The sequence below is a fragment of the Crotalus tigris genome, unplaced genomic scaffold (assembly GCF_016545835.1).
Source record: "Crotalus tigris isolate CLP2741 ecotype Arizona unplaced genomic scaffold, ASM1654583v1 scf7180000020974.397596, whole genome shotgun sequence".
Lineage (NCBI taxonomy): Eukaryota > Metazoa > Chordata > Lepidosauria > Squamata > Viperidae > Crotalus > Crotalus tigris.
Window position 1 is genome coordinate 163453 of NW_024098289.1, and position 20624 is coordinate 184076.

At 41.6% G+C, this 20624-nt stretch overlaps 1 protein-coding gene across 1 annotated transcript; it reads left to right on the plus strand.

The window, feature by feature from the left end:
* Positions 1-832: 832 nt before the first annotated feature.
* On the plus strand, positions 833-19286 carry DESI2 (desumoylating isopeptidase 2). Its single transcript, XM_039369125.1, has 5 exons — positions 833-1815; positions 7355-7427; positions 10130-10223; positions 10610-10751; positions 16085-19286. Exons 1-5 carry the CDS (start codon positions 1324-1326, stop codon positions 16316-16318), a joined length of 1035 nt encoding a protein of 344 aa, XP_039225059.1. The 5' UTR covers positions 833-1323; the 3' UTR covers positions 16319-19286.
* The last annotated feature ends 1338 nt before the right edge of the window (positions 19287-20624 follow it).

A 20624-nucleotide genomic window follows, 5' to 3' on the forward strand; every position in this document is an offset into this window, starting at 1 on the left:
ATTTTTCCCAGAAGGAATAATGTAGTGAGTCACAAGCAGCTGACACTGAGCTTATACATTGAGTACCAAACAACTGATAAGTACCAGGACAAAATTTCCATGCCAAAATGCGTTGATGAGTTTTAAAGCAATTGAGTACCAAGGTACCACTGTATAGTACTATTTCTGTGATGAAAGATAGGCAATGATATTTTTATTACAAAAGCCCACAAACCTGTCTAGATTTTATTAAGACAAGCCTTACTCATTTACAGACTATCTTCACTATTCTAGGGACTTGCTGATGATCACACTAAATTTCATTTTGAAGCAGGGGGCAAAGCCCAAATATGTCCAAACTCAAAACACACAAGGATGTTTTTTTTTGTAGCAGCAGCAGCAATACTGCATTAATTCCACTATAGTTATTTTGATAATTGGGACTTTGCTCTTCCAAGTATCTCTGTGCTTGAGATAATTGTAGGCAGAAAGGGAAAAAGTATTGAGAAGGCAATTGGTGGGAATGCACATTGGCAGCAACTTTTTTTAGCAGCATATTCTACCTTGTCTATTCAAGGTACTAGGACTTGTACAGTTTATTTATATCCCATCTTTGTTTTTTTCACAAATAACTCAAGGCAGCAAAAATAGCTAATACATCTTCCTCCTCCTATTTTCCCCACAACGTCAAACAACCTACAGCAAATGGGCACGAGGAATCTGTGAATGAATGATAGCTGTTTACTAGATGGGTACTAATAGATTTCAGAATGATTTGTAGATTGGCAAAGGCTTTTGATCTCAAATTAACAATAGCTACTGCAGCAGTGGCTCCTCTATCTTCATATATTGTATCTCTGAAAGAAAAAACAGTTTTTGGTATTTAGGACATTACTTTGCAAAAGAACTCTGAATTCACGTCAGGTTTTTGGACTAAGTATTCTTTATAATTCTAAACTATTGTACCCGATTAGGTCCTTGGAAGTCTCAGCCAATGGAAAAAAATGAAATCTGTTCTGGCAAAATATTCTGTTTCCCAAGAGTTGGCAACTCTGGTTATCTAGTCTCATGAGTAAGCACCACTTCACGTTACCTAGTTATCGACAAAACAAGTGGCGGTAAGGTTGCAATCTTGAGCTAGTTATCTAGTCGTGATCCTTACATATCTTTGCAATGTGGGATTGCAGAGCAGCATAATATTATATTTCACTGAGGACAGTTCAAGTTACAGCGAACCCTTAAACGTTCCAAGCCTTTTCCTCTGACAAAGTGGAATGCGGATAGAATTCGTATTTCACGTATCGAGGTGCACTCCAAACGGGGCTTGGGCTCCTGCTGTAGTGTATGCCGGGAATTGTAGTTTGGCGTCCATTTGCCCCCGTGGAAGGTGCGGCTGGCTTGAGAGCTTCTCTTGCAACGCTGGGACCGAGGTTGAGGGGAACACACAGCGAGTCCTCGGGGAAGGTTTATTGCCGCGATCTGTCGCCTGAAGACAGACCGGTGGGGTCGGACCAGCCAGGTCCCAGAAGCAAGCGGAGAGGCGGAGTCGTGCTGACTGGGTCCCGCTCGAGGCTCGCTTCTCCATCTCTGCCTCGCTTAGCGCGAGGGCGATTCCCGGCAGTGCAGGCCCGGCTTCCCCTTCCCCGCACTGAGGCGGCTCCATGCGGCTGGCGGCCTCTTCCACCTCCTCACACTCCTCCGCAAGAGGCAGGGCGAGAAGGCGGCCTCCGCCCGCGAGCGTCCCGAGGGGGCCGCCGTCCTCGGCCTGAGAGGGACCCCCGTTTGAAAGGAGAAAGGATGGCGAACCAGCTGGTAGTCCTCAACGTCTACGACATGGTGAGTGACCGGGCAGGTGAGGGCTCCTGCGCCTGAGCAGCGGCTAAGTGGACACTTCCCATCCTAAGCGCTACCCGGGCGCGTCTTCCTGGCCTTTTTCCTCCTCCTTTCTTTTTAACCTTCCGCCGGGGACAGCTGGCTTTCTCTTAGCTGTCCGACACAGCGACTCTTGCGTTTTCGTGTTTCCTTTTTTCCCACCCTCCATCCAAGCCTGGGCGAATTTCGGCTTAGCTTCTCGAGGTTCAAGTTAAGAAGCGGAGGCTTCTTCCGCTTTCAGAAGTTCTTGCCAATGCAGTAGATATCCTCCCTGCTTCTCTCCCCGCCCGCCGATCCACCCTCAATTTTCCGATGGTTACCTGACTGAAAGGTGCTGTAATAGTTTAGAAACCAGTAATGGGTTCGGTGGGATTAGCGGGAGCGCGAAAGTCCTAGCAACAGGTGTGTATGATTTCACTTCTCTCCTACCGGGTGCTGGATTCAATTAGATACTCAACCAGTACCTGTAGTTTACTAAATTAACCCCCCCCCCATATATCTAAAGAATAATTGTTTTCTTAATGAGTTATCTGGGACAATAGTCCTTAAATTGTTTACAGTGGGAAAGCCTTAAAGATCACAAAATTACAGGCTTGGTTCTTCCCCCCCCCCCCCGTTCTTTCCCCCCCCTTTTTTTGCCCTTGGAAAGAATCAAAAGATGGAAAGTAACAAAAAAGATTAAATGATATTTTGTGCTGGAAAATATCTTTTTGAGCAAGTCAGTTCTTGTCTAATAACATGACTTTAATGTTTTTAAATTATGGTTCTAGCTTCATATATATGCAGGGAAAATTTGAGATATATTTTACTCTTGTCTACTTAAGGCTAAAGTTTTGCAATTTCTTTGGTGGACCATAAGTAAGTCAGAGGTTACTTATCTCAATCTCATTTTTTTTTTTTTTTTAGTGTTGCACACTGTTTTCCAACAGGAAAAACCAATATAGTGCAATAAAAGGTGGAATGAACATAGATTTGGAGCTATGATAAATCTAGCTGCAACTGTGTGTTAAAGGGCTTGGAGTTTGCTTCTGTAATCATCCTGTTCCTTAGCATACTACATCTTTATCATATCCTTAATGCATGTCTGCTCACCTGACCTGTTTGGTTGCATTTTGTTGTGGTTGGTAGTTATAGGGCTTAAAAAAAGTCAAGGTTTTAGCAAATGTCAAAACCAATCTTAACAAGCATGAAGCCATTACAAATGGGTCAGGATGTTGGGCTAGGAGTAGAAAATCTGCCTTTGTTTAAATGTCATGGGTATAATATAGGATGGGAATAAAAAATAGGATGGGAATAAAACAGTATACATCACCTTGAATTCCTTGGAAAATAGGGAGTAATATAAATGTACAAAATATAGAACAAGATGAAAAATATAGCTTCTTGCATAGAAATAGTTCTAAATAAAAATCATAAACAAAAATGTAAACATCCACTTATTTTGACATGTAAAATTTTAAAATGTTTGGTACTTTGGTGCTTCTAAGGTACTTTTAATAAAAGTTACATCATGTTTTGAGTTACTAATGTGTTCTATTCATACAGAATTTACAGAAGGTTTAAATGAATGTATATAGGTAGTCCTCAACTTACAATTACAATTGAGTCCAAAATTTCCATTGCTAAGCAAGACAGTTGTTAAGTGACTTTTGCCCCGTTTTTCAACCTTTCTTGCCATAGTTGTTAAGTGAATCACTGCAGTTAATAACATGATTGTTAAGTGAATCTGACTTACCCATTGACTTTGTTTGTCAGAAGGTTGCAAAAGGTGATCACATGACCCCAGGACACTGCAACTCGTAAGTACATGCCAGTTGACAAATGTTTAAATTTTGATGACGTGACCATGGGGATTCTGCAACAGTCGTAAGTTTGGAAAACTGTCATAAATCATGGTTTTCAGTGCCATTGTAACTTTGAATGGTCACTGTACAAATGGTCATAAGTCAAGGATTACCTATACTTTTATGCATTCATTTTTTGCTGCAAATGTTTATAAAAACATTGTAGTCCACTTAAATGTTTCTCAACCTTGACAGCTTGAAGAAGGGGGGACTTCAATTCCCAGAATTCCCCAGGCAGCTTGACAGTTGAAGTCCACACATCTGCAAGTTGTCAAAGTTAATAAATAGTGATATACAGTAGCACGAATTATTAAAATAAAAGATGGTGGGAAATAATAGCTACACATTTTCTTGACAGTGATGTACATCTGGTCTTTATACAGTATTCTATGTCTTTGGCAATAGTCCAGCAGTATTATCAAGAGATTGCAACATTGTGAGGTGGGGACAGTTGTTATCTTATCTTTTAACTGCTTCATATATCAAGTTAGTAATGAACAGTTGTAAATCCTAGACTTGTAGTGCAGCATTTCAGCAAAAAAACCCCAAATCCTGTTTGTTTATTTAAGTTGGTTAACTTGCAAATTAATCCAACCTGATAAATCAGAAGGAAACCAGACTTAACTGGACAAAAATATCAATGTTTGTCAGAGATAGGTTGCAATAAAATTAGGTTATATTCTAGTTCCCTATTGTCAGATCAAATTAGCATTTGATGGACGGTGGACTATTTCAAGATTTTCTTTGTTCTGTAAATTAAAGCAGCTATATTAGCTGCTATGGACATGGCTTTCTAATGTAATGGTGGGTTTTGTGTGTGTGTGAGTGCAAAGCCAAATGTAATGTTATAATTGCCGATCAGGTTCAACAGTCATCTTTCTATATTTGATTGTCAGAATGATGATTGTCAACCATCTGCAAGATATCTTTGATATAGAGAATAAAATAGTGGAATTTAACCAGAAAGAAAGGAATTAGATTCCCACTACTATGATGCTAACTGTGGATTTGGATTCTCCTTTTCCTCTTCTTAATTATAATTGTGGAGATGGTTTCAGTATTTTACGTCAGAAACTGTTGTGACATAAATTACATGATTTTGAAAGCAGAGCAGAAAGGGTTTCTGTATACCGTATATTCCGGCGTATAAGGCGACCCGGTGTATAAGACGACCCCCGTCTTCGGCGCCGAGTCACATGCCTAGAAAGTCGTCTTATACGTCAGAAACTACCGTAATTTCCAGCGTATAAGACGACTTGGCGTATAAGACGACCGACTTTGGCGCCGATTTTACCGCTTGTGAAAGTCGTCTTATAGCCAGAAAGTACAGTACTATACTGCTCAAAAAAATAAAGGGAACACAAACGTATAGGATCCTATACGTTTGTGTTCCCTTTATTTTTTTGAGCAGTATAGTTAAAAGCATAAATAGAGGGTGAAACATAATAATGACTATGTAATCATGTACTTGTGATGAATATCAACCTTATGATCTGCATACATTTTTAGAGTGAAAGTGGCACAAATGTAGTGACAGCTTGAATTTTACAGACGCTCTTTCCATGGCATCTCTCTTGCAGAAGCACAACCACATGGTTTGTACTAGGAATGTGCATGGTGGTATGCAATGTTTATCTATAGCTATGCATCTAAAAGGAATTTAATTCCTCAAGGGTCTGTTAGAAGGAAGGCAATAATTTTCATAGTTTACCAAAATAATTTAGCACATAATATTACATATTTGCTCATTCAAAACTCACGGGAGTTTGCACATAGAAATAAGAATGCTACTGTTCAAAACATAATCTAATAATTCCTGGAGGATTCTTTGTAAATAATTATAAAGTTATTACTCATTTTTGTAATTACTATCCACAATAGTGTAGAGTGATTTAGAGCTGAAACAGTACATTTTTTAAAGTCCATAATATACGTGTAGAGTGCAGTGAAGGTATGGTATAGTGTGATGTGTGTGGTGTATGGTAAGGGATGGTACAGTGCAGTACAGTTGCTTGTGCGATTATCCTGGCCTGATAATTCTTTGATCTTGAAGTCTGAGATATGCACATCATTATTATAGAGTAACTGATAATGGGAACTGACAGTCCAAGAATATGTTTACATTGTTTATTATTTATTTATAACATGGTACTTTAAGTGTAATAAAAACAAGTCCCTTTCTGAGGAGAAGGTAATCTCCCTAGAGTCAAGCTCAGCTCCCAGTTATTACACAGGCACTTCCATGTTGTTTTCTTAGCAACAGTATAGAAGGGTTTTGCCACTGTATTCTTCCAGAATGTTTTTCTACTTCCCATTCTAGCTAAAAGCTCTGGAGGTATCTAAGAGGCTGTCATCCAAATACTAACCACTTGTGATCCTGCTTTAGTTTTTTGGCATCAGCCACAAAAAAGATAGAACAGAGAATGGGGAGAGCATGAGGAAGAAAAAAGATTTTTTTCTGCACTATAAGTATTATTTATGGATAGTTCTTCAATTTCCTTACATATGTAATTTTTATTGTTAATTTTTAATTTTATTGGATCTGTGCTTATAAGGAGAGAAAAAGATTTAAAATGAGTTTATAGAAAATGGAGTGAGGTACGGAATGAAAAAAAAAATCTTCTTGTATTATAATAGACAGCAATGAGTTGTTAATGAAGTTAATATTTGGACTTTGCAACAAATTAAGATAAATGTAATTCTGATTTAGGGATTTGATTATTGAATTATGTCTGTAAAGAGCTACCAGAAACAACATATATATATATATATATATATATATATATATATATATATATATATATATATATATATATATATATATATATATATATATATCTTGATCAAATAAATCCACTTTATATTCTTTCTGTTTACTATTTTAAAACTTGATTTTTAATCTTTTCAAATAATGTCCCACAAGTTGATTTCTTATCGTTTTCTCTGTCTCCTCTCAGAAACTCCTTCACTGGTTTAACATGTCTATTTTGTACATCTAAGATAAGAAAGCTATCCAAGTCATTTTTCTGATTTATTATTTGTATGTCACCTTTCATTATTAAGACAATAGCCAGTTTCATTTGCCTTCATTCATGAGTTTCATTTGTATTTCCAATATGGCATCCTTTTCCATATTAGCTTTGTAGTTGGCATTTTTAAATCCACTTTCAGATCCATATTCAAATCAGTTTTGGTCTGTTTTGTGCAGTAAAAGCTGTTCCTCTTCTGTAGTTGTAAAAGGTTTTTTTTAAATGGGTTAGAAAAGTTGCTTGGATTTAATTGTCTGATTGTTCTATGATATAGCACAGGCATGTCAAACTTGCGACGTCACATGACATCACACTACGTATCGTGACTTTTTCCCCATTGCTGGCAATGGGGTAGGTGTGATTTTGGAGTGACCGATATGGCCCGCGGGACGGCAGTTTGACATGCCTAATATAACAAATAAAGAAGCATTGGATTATTAAGCTTCTTAGCACCTGGTTAAATTAGATGTGCTCTATCTATGACTATCTTAATGCTCAACAAACAATGTTTTGAATATTTCAGGAAAAAATGATTAAAATTGTCTACCCCCTCAGAGATAATTTCCTTGGCATGTGGGATGTAAATAAAAATTATTTATATTTAGCTAAATCTTCCGTGTTCTTTTTTAGTACTGGATGAATGAATATACTTCCTCCCTTGGAATTGGAGTATTTCACTCAGGAATTGAGATATATGGCAGAGGTATGTACCTTATTTTAGCCTTATATTTTTTTTACTAAAAGGAATAATTAAAATGGAACTTCTAGTGTGTGATTAGTGGGGAGATTTGAAGGAGCAGAACATCAGTTTCTAAATTTGAATTTATCACAATCTAGCTCTCCCAGTTGGATTTGTTAAGCGAAGTGCCAGGAGAAGACTTGGCCTCCTGGGCATGGTGGGGCAGAGAGAGAACCTAGGTTTTCCACCACACCCAAGAGACCTGGGCCTTTTCCCCAACCCACCCTGTCTGGAAGGCTTGGGCTCCCACCATGCCCCACTGTGCCTAGGTTGACTTACCATTTAATGGAAGAGGGGAAAAAGCCATGATGGCATAGTGGTTAGACTTCAGTATTGCAGGCTAATGCTGCCGACTGCCAAGAGTTCGATTGTGACCAGCTAAAGATTGACTCAGCCTTCCATTCTTCTAAGGTTGGTAAAATGAGGATCCAGACTGTTGGGAGCAATATGCTGTCTCTGTAAACCACTTAGAGAATGATGTAAAGTACTATGAAGCGGTTTATAAGTATAATTGCTATTGGTATTGCTTTCCATTGTTTTGCAGCTGGTGAGCTGAGGCCAGCTCACTTCATCCTGAAAACAGGCCCCATTCCTGTCATTGTTAGCACGATTTGGAGAAGGGGCCTTCTGAATGATCATGAGAACAATGGTGTTCAGAGGAGAAATCCCTTGACACATTAGAGCAGCGGTTCTCAACCTCTGGGTCGCGACCCCTTTGGGGGTTGAACAACCCTTTCATAGGGGTCGCCTAAGACCATTGGAAAACACATATTTCCGATGGTCTTAGGAACCGAGATACCGCTCCACATCTGTCTCCGCATGGCCTCCTCCGCCATTTGCAGAGAGAGAGACAGAGAGGCACTTTCGCTTCCCTTCTCTCTCTCTCTCAGGCGGACTTACCTCCTGCAGGGCTCCTGATTGGCCCTGAGCCCAAGTGCCCCATCCCCTGGGAGAAGCGCAGCCAGGGCCTCGTGACCTTGGAGCCCCCCAAGGAAGCCCCAGGATCCCTGCTGGGAGTGGCCCGCTGGAGGCTCCGCTGAGTGGGCCAGCCCTCCTGCAAGCCGCGGCCCAAGGGAGACCAGCCCCTGCGATCCCCAGCCAGCCCGACCATTGGCCCCGCTGGCCGGGAAGGCGCGCCAGAGTCCAGGCTGCCAGGAAGGAAGAAGGAGATGCAGCAATGGTAGGAAAGGAGAGCCTCCTCCTGGGGCCCGGCGCTGGCGGCAGCTTCCTTGCTCTCTTCCTCCTCCCCTTCTTCCTCCTGCTGCCCCCCAGGCAGCTCAGGCGGGCGCCGGCACAAGAGGGATGCCTGGGGGGGAGCAGCCGGGCTGGCAGAGTGGTTGGCAGGGGCCGCGCGGCACCAGCCCCCACTGCAGCTCCATTGATGGGCAGAGGGTGAGGCCGGGCAGCACGGAGTCCCGGCAGGGGCAGCGGGGACCCCCGATGATGCAGCTGTGCCGCTGCCACCGGAGCGTCCTGCTCCCCCTCCCCGCCCATTCGGCTGAGGATGCGGCGGAGGCCGGGGCGGGGGGGGGCGGGGACCCCCGACGATGCTGCCGTAAGAGAGAGAAAGAGAGAGAGTAGAGAGAAACAGGAAAAGAGAGAAAGAGAGAGAGAAAGAGAAAGAGGGAGGAAACAGAGAGAAAGAGAAAGAGAGAGAAAAGAGAAAGAGAGAAAAAGAGAAAGGGGGAGAGGAAGGAAAAAGAGGAAAGAGGGAAAGAGAGAGGAAAGAGAGAAAGAGGAAAGAAACAGGGAAAGAGGAAAGAAAAAGAAAGAGGGAGGAAAGAGAGAGAGAGAGAAAGAGGAAAAAGAGAGAGGAGAGAAGAAAGAGAAAGAGAGGAAAGAGAAAGAGAGAGAGGAAAGAGGGAGAGGAATGGCGCTTCTCCAATCAGGCTCGGCGGAGCCGGCAAAGAGGCCTTCCTGCCCCCCCTCCCCAGCCAGCTGGATGGGGGTTGGGGGTCACCACAACATGAGGAACTGTATTAAAGGGTCGCGGCATTAGGAAGGTTGAGAACCACTGCATTAGAGGAATGGATCTCAAATCTGGTGAAAACACTTAATAAATTCCATCATTCTGGAAGGCTCAGAATGCTAATTTTTGCTAGCATTTTCTTCTCCAGTGGGGCAGAAACAATAGCAGAACAGACAAATCCAATGTCCATTCTGCTTACAATTTCCTTATCTGCTTTCTCATTGATTTTTTGGAGAGGCTAGCAGAGAAGATTGTAAATGGCGATCACATGATACAGGGTGCTTTAGCAACTGGTCGTAAATGTGAAACAGGTGACCAAGCATCTGAAATATGTTCATGTGACCAGGGGAGCATGGCACATTTACGACAGCCAAAACTGTACTAATTCTGATTTTTTATTCATAATTTATACATAAAGATACTTTGTTTGTTTATAGTTCATCTTTCTTAACCTCCTGTCTCCCTCGGAGGAGGGAGATTTACTTAGTATAAATAGCATTTGCCTTGCTATCTTTCAACCCAATATTCCCAACTAAAATATAAATCTTTCATATTATAAGTACCAAGTCTTAAGGTTTGTCTAGATTTTGTATATGATAGTACATCAGTTTTAAGCATGACTGGTAAATTATTTGTATAGGGAAGTCAACCATTATTAACAACTGACTAAGGATAATATCTTGAATTTGTCTTTCAGAATTTGCTTATGGTGGTCATCCATATCCTTTTTCTGGAATATTTGAAATTTTACCAGGCAATGCATCTGAATTAGGAGAAACATTTAAATTCAAGTAAGTAAGTTTCATTCTTGTGTTCTCAAATTTATGATCAAACACAAAAGTAGCTGCCCATCTCCTGTTAATAAAAGGAGCCAATTTTAATCCTTGTTTAGAATAGAAAAATACTATTTGTTGTGCTGTCTTATAAAAAGCTCTTCCCATAATTGTTATAGATAAAAAGTATGCCTACACAAGTAAGCTGATGTGCCTATAAATAAAAGCATAATTGTAAAAAAGCAATATTGTAAAATGTTCATTGAACATGAAGTTCAAAAAGTTAATGTTTTAAATGAAGATTGGTTTCCAGAAATGTATCTATGTTCTCAAAAGAGAATGGAAATGAAAAAAACTCTTGTCTGAATTGCAAGAATCCTTTAATTTTCAGTCTTTTATTTCAGAGAAGCTGTTGTTCTTGGAAGTACTGACTTCATGGAGGAAGATGTAGAAAAAATTATAGAAGAACTTGGAAAAGAATTTAAGGGAAATGCTTATCATTTAATGCACAAAAACTGCAATCACTTTTCTTCATCTTTATCAGAGGCAAGTTTAATTTGTATAGGTGCCATTATTTTAAAAAGTAACTTTTGCATATCTTATAGAATCCTTAAGTTACCCGTGTTTCCAGTTTGCACTTGGCAAAGACAAAATATTCAATTTGCATCTCTAGAGAAATCAGTTAAGCTATCAAAGAATTATTTCATGAACACATAATCAGTTTGCTTTCTCAGATACTACTAAGGACAGTGTGGGATTTGTGCTATATATTGAAAACAATGCATAAGGAGAAAATAATAATGGCAACAGCATTGGTGACCTATATGTTTATTGTACTATTTTTTATCAGTATTACTGAAACTTTTATTAATGGACCTCCATTTCCCAGATATTTGGATGCAGTAGACCAAATTTCCATTTAGGCATCACTTTAAAATAACAGACAAGTCTGGCACATCTAATGTAATACAGATATCTCTAAAGTGGTGTTAAAGTGATTAAAGTGGTGTTAATACATGACTATTTATGGCATTTGGGGTATTATTATGACATGATACACATTACCCTCAATACATATAAGTGAAGTTTCATTGTACTTAACGTTCTAATTAGTCTTTTTGGGGGGAAATTGGATGCAGACTACACATATAATTTCAGAATTGTCAAAATTACTTCTCCAGCACTGGAGATGGAGAATCCACCAATGGGTTTAGACTGTGTTCCTGCCCAATCAGATCAAGTCAGCCAAAGTTGCAATGCCTGTCCTGGGCTAGAGTGTCCCAGTCTCAACTTGATCTTGCCCAAGACAGACATAGCAACTTGGCTCTTAGGCAGGTACAGTTTCCATTGGTGGAGTCTTTATTATCCATTCTCTTCAGTATTCTGAGACAGTGCTATATTCAGCACTGTGTTTTTCCTCTCAGTTGGCTGAAGAACTGTTTGCCTTTAACTAGGAATGGGGGCTTTCGTTCCTCTCCCTCCCCCCACTTCCAACCATAAAGGCTTGAGGCTGAGGGGACTTGCTTCCCCTCATTAACACAGCCCTCCTTCTCCTCTTGGACAGCACTGGGCTCAGTGCTGCTCCTCAGCCCTCCACTGTTAAATTACCTCTTTTCCAGCCTTTCTTCCTGAGCAATACCCCCAGACCTCGTGCGGCTGCCTTTTTTGTTGTGGTGGCCATTTTGAGTGTGGCAGCCTTTTTGAGTGTGGCCGCCATTTTGAGCTGCCATTCGGAGTGTGGCAGCCTTTTTGGGTGTGGCCGCCTTTTTGTGTCCCTTATTGGGACTGGGTCTTCCTTGAGGCCACCATCTTGGGGCCTGCTCTGCGCTCTTTTCTCCTCTGCGGCCACCATTTGAGGCCCCTGGAGCCTCACTTTGCACAGGGACCCTGCACGGCCACTGTTGCCTCAGAACAGGCCTGCTAGACTCCTCAGGCCTACTTCCTTCATCTGCTCTAAATACAACCTTACCTGGCTAATCAGTGGTGTCTCCACACCATTCCAAGGCCTGTCAGACGTCAGTCAGTATTTGATCTCCACAGCCACTCAAGTCTGTAATATATCCATTTCACAGCCTGCTTAACAGGATTGATTCTATCCGGTTTGCTCCTTCTTTCTCATGCATTTAACCTCCTTGGATTCAATTTCTGGGTTTTTGGTGTCTCCAGGTCTCCCTAAAAACCAGAATTACCCTATTGTAATCCTGGGCCTAATCATATTAACAGCTCTATCTGGGTTCCAGGCGTCCCCTATCGTGCACCTGTTGTTATCCACATGAACAGCTCTGTCTGGATACCAGACGTCCCCTACCGTACGCCTGTTCTTATCCACACAATCAGCTCCATCTGGATTCCAGGCGTCCCCTATAGTGCGCCTGTTCTTATCCAATGGCCCTTTCGCAGGAGCGGCTGCCCATTCCACCAATCCAGGTGACTCTCAGGCAGATCCTCCCATCGGGGGCAGACTCTCTCTCTTTGCCCTCCAGTGGGAAGCCACCACCATGGATGCATGGGTCCTAAACACCGTGCGTCACGGACTATCCCTGGAGTTCATCTCCAACCCCCCGAATAGCTTCATTTCTTGTCCCCAACTAAGAAATCCAACAAAGAAAAGACTCATGCGAGAGGCCATTCGTCACCTCTTAAATATACGGGCCATAGAACCGGTGCCATTGGATCAGAGAAGTCGGGAGTTTTACTCCATCCTCTTCATCGTCCCCAATGCATCAGGAGGATGGAGAGCCATCCTAGATCTAAAGGGATTCAACTATCATCTTGCATACCGCAAATTCAAGATGCAAACGCTCCAGTCCATCTTGGGAAGCGTAAGAAGGGAAGACTTCCTGACGTCCATCGACCTCATGGAACCGTCCCTTCACATCCCTATCTCTCTCACCCACCGCCGGTTTCTACGATTTGCCCACAGGGGACACCATTATCAGTACAGGGCACTTTACTAAGATCCTGGCGGTTCTAGTAGCTCACCTGAGAATGGTACCAGTCAGAGTCCAGTGCTACCTGGACGACATTCTAATCCAGTCGTTGTCGATCCAGGCCGCTCAGGCGGATCACGAACTGGTGATAATGCTGCTCCAGAATCACGGGTTCTCGGTAAACTTCTCCAAGAGCCATATGATCCCTGCAACAAGGTTATTACACCTAGGGGCCATCATAGACACGGTGGAAAGCCGGGTCTATTTATCCCAAGAACGCAGGTACAGCATCAGGAAGTTGATTGTCCAATTGCGCAGGGGTCGAACGGTAACGTTGGCCAACCTCTCCCAATTACTGGGGAAGATGATCTCGGCTATTGCAATTGTACCTTGGGCCAGGCTCCACTCCAGGAACCTCCAGTTGTTCCTACTCCCCTTCCAGAGACTGAACATCAGTTCCTCCAATCAAAGGGTGAGATTTCTGCTTCACGTCGTGCGATCCCTCACATGGTGGCTCTCGGCCATGCTCAAGGGGTCTTACTTCAAGGAGCCCGATCGACTCACCCTTACAACTGGTGCCAGCCTGTTCGGCTGGGGAGCGCACCTTCGCTCACAGTGGGCCCAGGGCCGTTGCTCCCGCTCCGACCTTCGGCACAATATCAACTGGCTGGAGCTCAGGGCCGTACACCTGGCCCTCTGCCACTTTCACAGCACAATGGCGAAGCGTCACGTTCTGGTCCTCATGGATAACGTGGCTGCCAAGGCACATGTGAACCGGCAAGGGGGCACCCGATCTCGTGCACTCTTGATCAAGGCACTCCTGCTGGGCCCCTGGGCAGAAGCCAACCTGGCCTCCATCAAGGCCGATCACATTTCAGGGTGACTTCCTGAACCGGGCGACGGTGGACCATTCGGAATGGCACCTGCACCCAAGGATCTTCAGGGAGATCTGCCACTCCTTCGGATTGCCAGTTCTAGACCTTTTGCCTCCCCGACAAACACTCATCTCCAGCAATTCTTTTCCCGCTTTCCGTCTCCAGGGGCGTAACGGGAAGATGCTCTTTGGAGCCCTTGGCCAGAGGGACTGTTTTACATCTTCCCTTCTCTTCCTCTTCTTCCTGCAGTTGTCCGCAAGCTTTTTCGGGAACATGTGTAGGTTCTTCTAGTGGCCCCGTATTGGCCACGGAGTCCATGGTTTGCCGACCTAGTGAACCTCTCTCTAGCAGCTCCATGGAGGATTCCCCCAGATTGGGTCTCACTCAACCAGGGGACCCTTCTTCATCCAGACCCCCAATGGCTCGTTAGCTGTCTGGCACTTGAGTGCTCAATCCTGTCCCTAGAGTCCTGCTCGCAGGGGGTCATTACTGTAATCCAGGCCTCCTGTTGGTCCTTTACCAACCATATTTATGAGGCCATGTGGAGGAACTTCTGTTCGTGGTGCTCGAACCGCCACTTGACCATTGCAGACTTGACAATTCCACATATATTGGATTACCTTTTACAGGGTCTGGAGAGGGGCTTAGCTCCAAACACATTGCGCAGACAAGTCGCCGCTCTCTCCATTGTACTTACCTGTGACTCCGTGGTTTCCCTAGGTCATCATCCCTTGATCCGTTCATTCATCAAGGGTGCTACTAACACCAAGCCCCCTGTAGTGCACAGTTATCCCTCTTGGGATCTGCCGTGAGTTCTTCGGGCTCTAACCAGACCGCCCTTTGAGCCCCTCAAGACATGTGATATACGTTACGTATCTCACAAGGTCGCATTCCTGGTGGCAATCACCTCTGCGCGACGAATATCAGAATTGGCGGCACTTTCAATCAGAGATGACGTGCTTTTTTCACCAGGACCAGGTGGTCCTTTGTCTGGACTCTACCTTCCTTCCTAAGGTCAATTCTCTTTTTCACAGGGTTCAAGAAATCGTACTCTCAGATTTCTGTCCTCACCCTCTCATGCCCTGGAACAGCAATGGCACCTTCTAGACTTCCACAGGGCGCTCCGTTACTACATCTCACAGACAGCTGCCTTCCACAACTCTGAGGCCCTCTTTGTCTCCTTCCATCCTTCTTCCAAGGGTCAGAAGGTGTCTTCTTCCACAATTGGCAGGTGGATTAGGGCGTGTATAGCAGGGGCATATCAGGCTGAGTCATTGCTGGTTCCACAACGGGTCATGGCTCACTCAACCTGTAGTGTGACTATGTCCGCGGCCTGGGCCACTCAGGCATCCATCGAGGACGTTTGCAAAGTGGCCACATGACCTTCACCATCTCCCTCTATAAGGCATTATAAGATTGATAGGTTCGCCTCAGCGGAGGCCTCCTTTGGTAGGAGGGTTCTCCAACAGGTAGTACCTCAAAGTGCCACTCCGGACTGGCCTGCTCCCCTCCCTCAGGGACAGTAGGCTTTGGAATGCCCCATTGGTGGATTCTCCATCTCCAGTGCTGGAGAAGGGGTGTTGTCTTATCTGAACGCCTTTTCTCAGCACAGAGATGGAGAATCCACTCCCGCCCTCGCAGGTGATTTACGCCTAGGGCTAGATTTATGAACCAACACATCTTGCTGTCAGTCATGATTTCGCCTGCGTTGAGACTGGGACACTCTAGCCCAGGACAGGCGTTGCAACTTTGGCTGACTTGATCTGATTGGGCAGGAACACAGTCTAAACCCATTGGTGGATTCTCCATCTCCGTGCTGAGAAAAGGTGTTCAGGTAAGACAACGCCCCTTCTGTCAAACTCGTAACGTCACGTGATGTCACACAGTGTATCGGGATGGTTTTGCCGGGCCAGCAGTTTGACACCCCTGACTTAAATTATCAGTCTGGCAGGCAATATTAGTAGAAATTTACCTTGTGCTGCATACTTGAATATTTCAAGTGAGAGAAATTATTGATTTCAGATACGAGCCCACATATTATTTAAAAAATGATTAACTTGTTAATTCCCTTTAGATTCTCTGTGGAAGAGAGATTCCTCGCTGGGTCAATCGTCTTGCCTATTTCAGTTCCTGTATTCCTTTTCTCCAGAGTTGTCTACCAAAAGAATGGCTTACACCTGCTGCCCTTCAGTCTAGTGTAAGTCAAGAGCTTCAGGAAGTCCTAGAAGAAGCAGAAGATGCTGCAACATCAGCTTCTCTGCCAAGTTCAGCATCAGGAGCGAGAACTGGCCATCATGCTAAAATATAGGTTTAATCCAAAGTTGTTATTTTGGAAGCTTTTTCAATAACTGGCTTCCCATATACAATAGTAAATAGACATTTTATGATGTCTTTGGTTTGTAATTAGAGAACTAATTCAAACCCATGGTGTTCTGCTCAGGATTTTACATATAATGGGAAAAGTGTCTTGATGAAATGGAAAGAACTCGAGAAGAACTCAAATGCAATCTTCATTTTAATCTAATCAAATGACTTGGACTAATTGAGCAGACGTTAAACTGTTTACAGTATTGTGTGCTGCTGTTTACAAATCCCCGAGGGATATCAGCCATTAAAAGAAAATGAATAAATTCAGTACAGCCTGCATAACTTCATCAACATCAGTGGAAGTACAGTAATGGTCAATGTTCCTTGCTACTGACTTGGAATAAAATAGGTTAGAGTATGCCTCTTCCAACTCTTGTTGGTATACAAGGAACTAGTGAATACTACGTGTAAACAGGGTACAGAATTATCAATACAAAGAATTTTGTCTAAGAAAGAAAGAGTCTTACTATTTAGCAGAAATGTTCCTAAAATGTACCTTCTATGTCATTTTTTTTCAATTTACAATGAGCAAATTTATATTTTATTACAAATATAAGTGCATTCTTTTGGGTGATAAATTGCAGTCATTTTATTTCAATTGCCTCATGCTTTTATCTGATTTGTAGATATGAAAAATCATTCTGAAATTTTCAGATAATAGTGCCTGTTTCACATATCATTTAAAATCTGAACTTTTAAGATGAATACAAATAGAACAGATAAATTACAGATTCATATAAACTTGTAGACAACTTAATTTAGAACATGGTAAATAATAGGTCATTTGGAAACAAAATGTGGATTATCCAACAGATGTAAAGTATTGTTAAATAGAATTCCAATTTAGAAACTCCAAGAGAAGTGACAGTTGTAATTGCCTTTCTCAGCAGCCAGATTCAAACAAAGAAACCAAATGCTTTATCCAGCTCACTGGTTTTTGCCGAATCAATGAGTGTTTTAGATGAATAAGTTACAGACATTTGTGTGCCATTAAAAAGCAATATATACTGTGTGAACTACAAAAAAATCAGTTACAAAAATATTAGAGGAATACCTTCTATTCAACGTGTTCTGTTGATGTGATTTCACTGGGGTAGGGATTAACAATAGTACTGGCATCTAATTGAAATTGGGTTCAGATTTTTCTAAGAACCTTCCAAATATATGGAAAGTAATGAACTGGAAGCTGTGTTTAGACCAAGTCTTTCCAAGGCTTGCATTAGTGAAGAACATGAATTCTTGTTATTTTGACAGGCTTGCTATTATTACTTGTCTTAATTGAGAATAGCTCAATTAAGCTATTAGCTGTTCTTCTAATAACATCATTTTATGCTCCTTTGTGGATATGTTTACTATTGCAAACAATACTCAGGTATGTAACATCATCCTGGTGGAAGTAAAAAAAAAATCATCTAAAATGAATATTAAAATATTACATATTGTAGCCAGTCCTTTTAATAAGCAAATAAATTATCTTACTATGTTTATGAGTTAACCAGAGTAACTTTTACTGGTTAATCTCAAATATATCTAATATTTCAAATATATCTAAGTCCCATAGTCTGTGTTCTTTAACCAATAATCGAAATTGGGTTTCTGAGAACATACTTTTAAAATCATAAAATGTTTCTTTGTAAATTGAGAATGGGATAATTTGGGTTTTCAACTAATATGGAAAAAAGATTTCCTAGTGTGGGTCTCCATTTATTAAGGAAGTTGACATGTTAACAAAGTAAACTCTGCTCCTAATTATCCATATGCTGATGGGTAGCAATTTCTCCACCCCTTTCAAGGAAGGGTGATGCATGTATTTCTTGACATTATTTACCAGTGCCATGAAATTTTACCCATCCAGAGTTGCTGGAACTAGCTTTATCTCCATCAAATTTCTATAAAGTAACTGGCTTTATTAATGACATAATTATTTGATATTTTGTGTCTTTATGGTTGTCCACAACTACAGCATGTAAGGCAGGCATGTCAAACTCGCAATGTCACATGACGTCGCACAACGTATCGGGCCGGTTTTGCCATTGCCAGCAATGGGGTGGGCGTGGCTTCCACATGATGCGTCCGGCCCACGGGCTGGCAGTTTGACACCCCTGAGTAAAGAATGCAAGGAAATACATGGCATACTAAGTAGAAGCAATTCTTTAATAACATGGTAGTTTATTCTGATTTTATTGAACTTTTCTATTATACATATTGTGGCATTTTATAGTGACTGTATGTCCACCAACAGCTGAACTCTGAAGCTGCTATAATATCTTAGGGAATGATGGGAGTTCTATAACTTATCACGTGTGCTATATCAATTCTACACTTGATTCCTTGAACAACCTGCCAAAATCTGCTTTCCTAACTAGCAACAGTTGAAGGTATGTTTCACCAGCATTACTACTCAGCAGGGAATGCACTTCTCCCAGTAGCCATAGTGTGCATTAAAAACACTTTCTACCTATAATACTGGATATCTCAACCTTAAAGAAAAACGGGTAGAATAAATACATTTTGGGTTCTCTGATCTGCCCAATTTCTATTTTGTTTCTTATCAAAGAGAATACTGTAGCTGTTTGGTGTTTTGTCTTATTAAAGCCATTTTAAAGATACCATTCATATTTAAGATCAAAAATTAATTGCCAATAAATGTCAGACTACACTACTTAACTGGATGGTTTCAGTATAAAAATATGGTGAGGTTCTTCTTGAATACATGCAATACAACTCTGTTAACAACTGATGTTCACTTTTAGGTGGTTAGTTTTCACCAACACATTTTTGTAAACTAAAGATAGGTTTACTGTAATGCATAGTATTTGTATGAAAAAGCAGAAGCTGTTGACTTTTGTTACATTGTCATGTTTGACTGTTATAAACTTGAATCCATTAATTTATTAAAAAAGTGTTTTTTATTAAAATATGTGGTTTGATCTTGTCAATTTTAGTGTATCTTTTCAACCATTTTTCACTATTGTAGTAAATTTATTTTTACATTTACACAAGTCAAAATATTGGTATGCTAAAATAAATAAATATTTTCCTTAGCAGTAGTGGCAGAATTAAATCAGATAAATAATGAGAAAATAGAATTAAGGATCCTTAGGCCAAGTCTATTGTAAGACATCTCATGGAGACTTGACAGAAATGACAAAAACTCTATGCTATTAAATCCTTTGGCATTCAAGGCACACAAACTCTCCAGATTATACTTATACATATATACATACACATATATCTATCTCAGTATGTGGTTTACTAAGAAACTAGGGTCTTTCTCTTCCATTTGAAAATCAATGAAACAAGTGAGCCAACCCACACTAGACTTAAATACATTCCACCAGACTAAACAGGAAAAAGCATGAAATCCAGGTTATTTTTAGCCATTATTGTGCCTCAATGAGAAATGGAAATAAGATAGCATAATTATGGTTAAATCTGGACACAGGCTTAAAGAACCTCTGTGAAACTACAATCAAGTGGATGACATTTTCAACATCTGGAGAAAAAATAAATTTATTAAATTAAACATAGTCAATGATCCAACAGAGATGGACTGTTGTCATCCACACTGAGTCTTCCCTTTGATATTTCAAGCCTCATTAGAGTACTGAGGCAGCATTGACTGCACTTGCTATGACCTTTGGCAGACTCAGGATGGGGATAGTGCAGCCATCCTGCTTCCCCTTGATCGCGCAGCATTCGATATCATTGATCAGAGTATCCTTGTTAATTTAATTTACAAGACTAGAACACCCCATGTTACAGTGACTCTCCTTTTCTGAGGGGTGGTTCCATGGGGGAGGGAAGTTGAACCAAAGGCCATTGTTTTGTGAGGCTCCTATGTCCAATTCAAGGTGCTGGTTATCATCTATAAGGCCCCACTGTTTCTGTGCATGCCACCAAATCTAGCAAAGAGAGCATGCTCTGGGTCTCTTTTTTCCAACAATGTCCTTATTGAAATCCAAAGTTGTATTTCCTCTGTGTCTCTGTCTGCCCAGAAGAATAGCATTTTCTCCACCCCAGATCCACACTGCCCTGACTTGAGTGACAGTGCTTGATCATCACTCAAGGTTTTTAAGAAGAGACTGGGCAGCCACTTGTCTGAAATGATATAGGGACTCCTCCTTGAGCAGGGAGCTGGACTAAAAGACTTCCAAGGTCCCTTCCAGCTCTATTCTATTCTGATCTTGTTAGCCCGTTGTAAGGCCCATTGGCACTGGTTAACAGCATTTATTTAGTTGTCTGGG

Excerpts from the sequence above, each read along its gene's own strand:
- DESI2 (XM_039369125.1), top strand. The coding sequence starts at position 1,324 with ATGCCGGGAATTGTAGTTTGGCGTCCATTTGCCCCCGTGGAAGGTGCG. Across the intron at positions 1,816-7,354 it reads TCCTCAACGTCTACGACATG|TACTGGATGAATGAATATAC; the intron begins GTGAGTGACCGG and ends GTTCTTTTTTAG. Across the intron at positions 10,224-10,609 it reads GGAGAAACATTTAAATTCAA|AGAAGCTGTTGTTCTTGGAA; the intron begins GTAAGTAAGTTT and ends CTTTTATTTCAG.